This window comes from Rhinatrema bivittatum, chromosome 11 (genome assembly GCF_901001135.1).
Source record: "Rhinatrema bivittatum chromosome 11, aRhiBiv1.1, whole genome shotgun sequence".
Taxonomy (NCBI): domain Eukaryota; kingdom Metazoa; phylum Chordata; class Amphibia; order Gymnophiona; family Rhinatrematidae; genus Rhinatrema; species Rhinatrema bivittatum.
In genome coordinates, this window is record NC_042625.1 from 19,892,958 (window position 1) to 19,895,392 (window position 2,435).

The 2,435-nt window shown below is 37.8% G+C and overlaps 1 protein-coding gene across 1 annotated transcript; it reads left to right on the forward strand.

The window, feature by feature from the left end:
- The first annotated feature begins 734 nt into the window (after nt 1-734).
- Nucleotides 735-2,182, forward strand: LOC115073115 (hydroxycarboxylic acid receptor 3-like). Its single transcript, XM_029571292.1, has one exon. It carries the CDS (start codon nt 735-737, stop codon nt 1,734-1,736), a length of 1,002 nt encoding a protein of 333 aa, XP_029427152.1. The 3' UTR covers nt 1,737-2,182.
- Nucleotides 2,183-2,435: the final 253 nt, after the last annotated feature.

The window sequence follows — 2,435 nt, forward strand, 5'->3', positions numbered from 1 at the left end:
TCCATGCCAGCAAAGCCTGATACGACCTAGTCCATAAGGTTTATTGCAGTTCCATATTATTTACCAATATGGTAAAGATTATTGAGGCAGCAAACCACTCCTGCAGATATGTACATGCAGAACTATTTGCTTTTTTTTATTTGCTAGATCTGTTTAGGTATAGATGGTACAGTCTTATTTTGATTCTACTGCAAAGATATGAAGCAAAATAAGAACAGAAAAGAACCATGATTTTTTTTTTTAGCTATCTGGGGAACTGTTTGCTTACAGCCACAGCCCTTCAAAATGCTGCTATTTATCCAGATGAAGAATAGCCTCCAGAACACAAGGGAAGGTGGCAGCTGAACAGGTTGCTTATTACTTGTATAACAGAGTCTGTAATTCCCTTCAAAATTGTCTGTATGCTCTGCTAATTACATTATTTTCTAGGCTGTTAATGGAATTTCTTTCAGCAAATATCTATATAAATAAGAGAGAGAGAGAGACTTATTATCTCAAGATAACTGTGACAAACTACATTTTAATTGACAGAAATATCTTATTATGTTGAGAATGTATTTAATGCAGGAAATAAATATATGCATATACATAAATACATCTCTATCAGAAATGTGAATGAAAAAGATTTCATGCCTTTTAAAAGTACTTTTTCAGGACTGATGTGCATGTGTTTTAATCTCAATAACAGTTAAGTACATATTAACTTCTTTTCTGTCTCCAGTGGGCTGTTCAGAATGACAAATCACACCATATCCTGCTACCTTAAAGAAAACTTTCTAACCTTTGGCATGGCAGCAGTGCTCCTGTGTGAGTTCATGGTTGGATTACTTGGTAATGGAGTGGCTCTCTGGATCTTATGCTTTCACATGAACCCCTGGAAACCCAGCTCGGTTTACCTCTTCAGCCTGTCCCTGGCTGATTTTTCGCTCATCTTCTGCATGCCCATTCGGGCTTATTACTTTCTACAAGGGAAGGACTGGCACTTTGGTGATATTCCCTGCAGGCTCTTTCTGTTCATGATCTCGCTCAACAGAGCTGGCAGCATTTTCTTCTTGACTGCGGTAGCAGTTGATCGATACTTCAGAGTGGTGCACCCTCATCACAAAATTAATATGACAACCAAGAAGGGGGCGATAGGAACAGCCTGTATGATATGGTGCTTTATTGTAATCATGATGATGCACCTTCTAACAAAGCCCCATCTGACAGTGAGTGAAGCAGATAACAAAACCCTCTGCGAGAGCTTCAGTTTCAACAATGATCAGAGCCCCATGACGACCTGGCACAATGCTTTCTTTGTCATTGAGTTTGTTGTGCCGCTTGGTATTATAATGTTCTGTACTTGGTCAATTGTGCGGCAACTGAGACACCAGCGCAAGGACAAACAGGGTAAGATCCAAAAGGCGGCCAAGTCCGTGACCTTTGTTGCCTTTGTGTTTATCTTCTGCTTTCTCCCCAGTACAGTGGCCACTTTGGCTCTTGTTATCTCCAGGAGCTTAAATCAGTGCAAATCCTTTGAAATGGCTGGGGTAATTCTGTTGATCTCCCTTTCTCTCACTTATTTTAACAGCATGCTCAATCCGGTGGTCTTTTACTTTTCAAATCCCACATTTCAAACTACCATTAATCAATTTATCTCCTCCAAACTATTAAAAAGCACAAAGGCAGCAGAAAATGAATTTCCAAATAACTCCAGTGATTCTGCTCATAAGACCAGTAACCAGATGAGAATGTAGAGCAGTATCTAACTATGAACATTTGGCCAAATGCTCCACAGCCTCAATTTTAGTATATCAGCAGTACTGCAATTTTCAGACTATGCCTAATGAGGGAAGAGGGATGAAAAAGAAAGCAGAATTTGTCCCTTGAAAGTCCATAATTTCTCCTGGGCACTTGGCACCAGTCTGTAAGGAAGCAAGAAACTCCAGTTGTACACTTAACATTTTGTATTATGAATTTCCCTAAGAAATATATGCCAGCATCATGAAAGAAAAAAAAAAAAGCTATGTTGCACTGAATAAAGATCATATAAATGCATTCATATCACTTCTATCTCCTTTTATTATGTCATTATGAATTCTAATCTTTATGCATTTATAAGGAGATTGTAAAAAGAAAAAAAAAACTCCACCAGATATGGTTGCTGAGTATTTACTGGTTTGATCCAGAGATCTACATTGAATGGAAAAAGGACCTTGGGAAAAGTTCACAGATGCAGCCATCTCTGGGGCACAGAATGGGAGCACATTTCTTTTTTTTTTTTTAATTTAAGTTTTTATTGAGGACACAGTGAGATACAAACAAACTGTAACAATGTGCATTGGTATAAACAAAGAAAAGCAAATACACCATACAAAGCGCATAGGAAAACATGAATATTACACAACCAATATGAGTATTGATGTGAAGAGTTACAATAAAAGATTGAACAATAA

What these genes read in the sequence shown, in the direction of transcription:
- LOC115073115 (XM_029571292.1), top strand. Translation starts at nt 735, where the DNA reads ATGACAAATCACACCATATCCTGCTACCTTAAAGAAAACTTTCTAACC.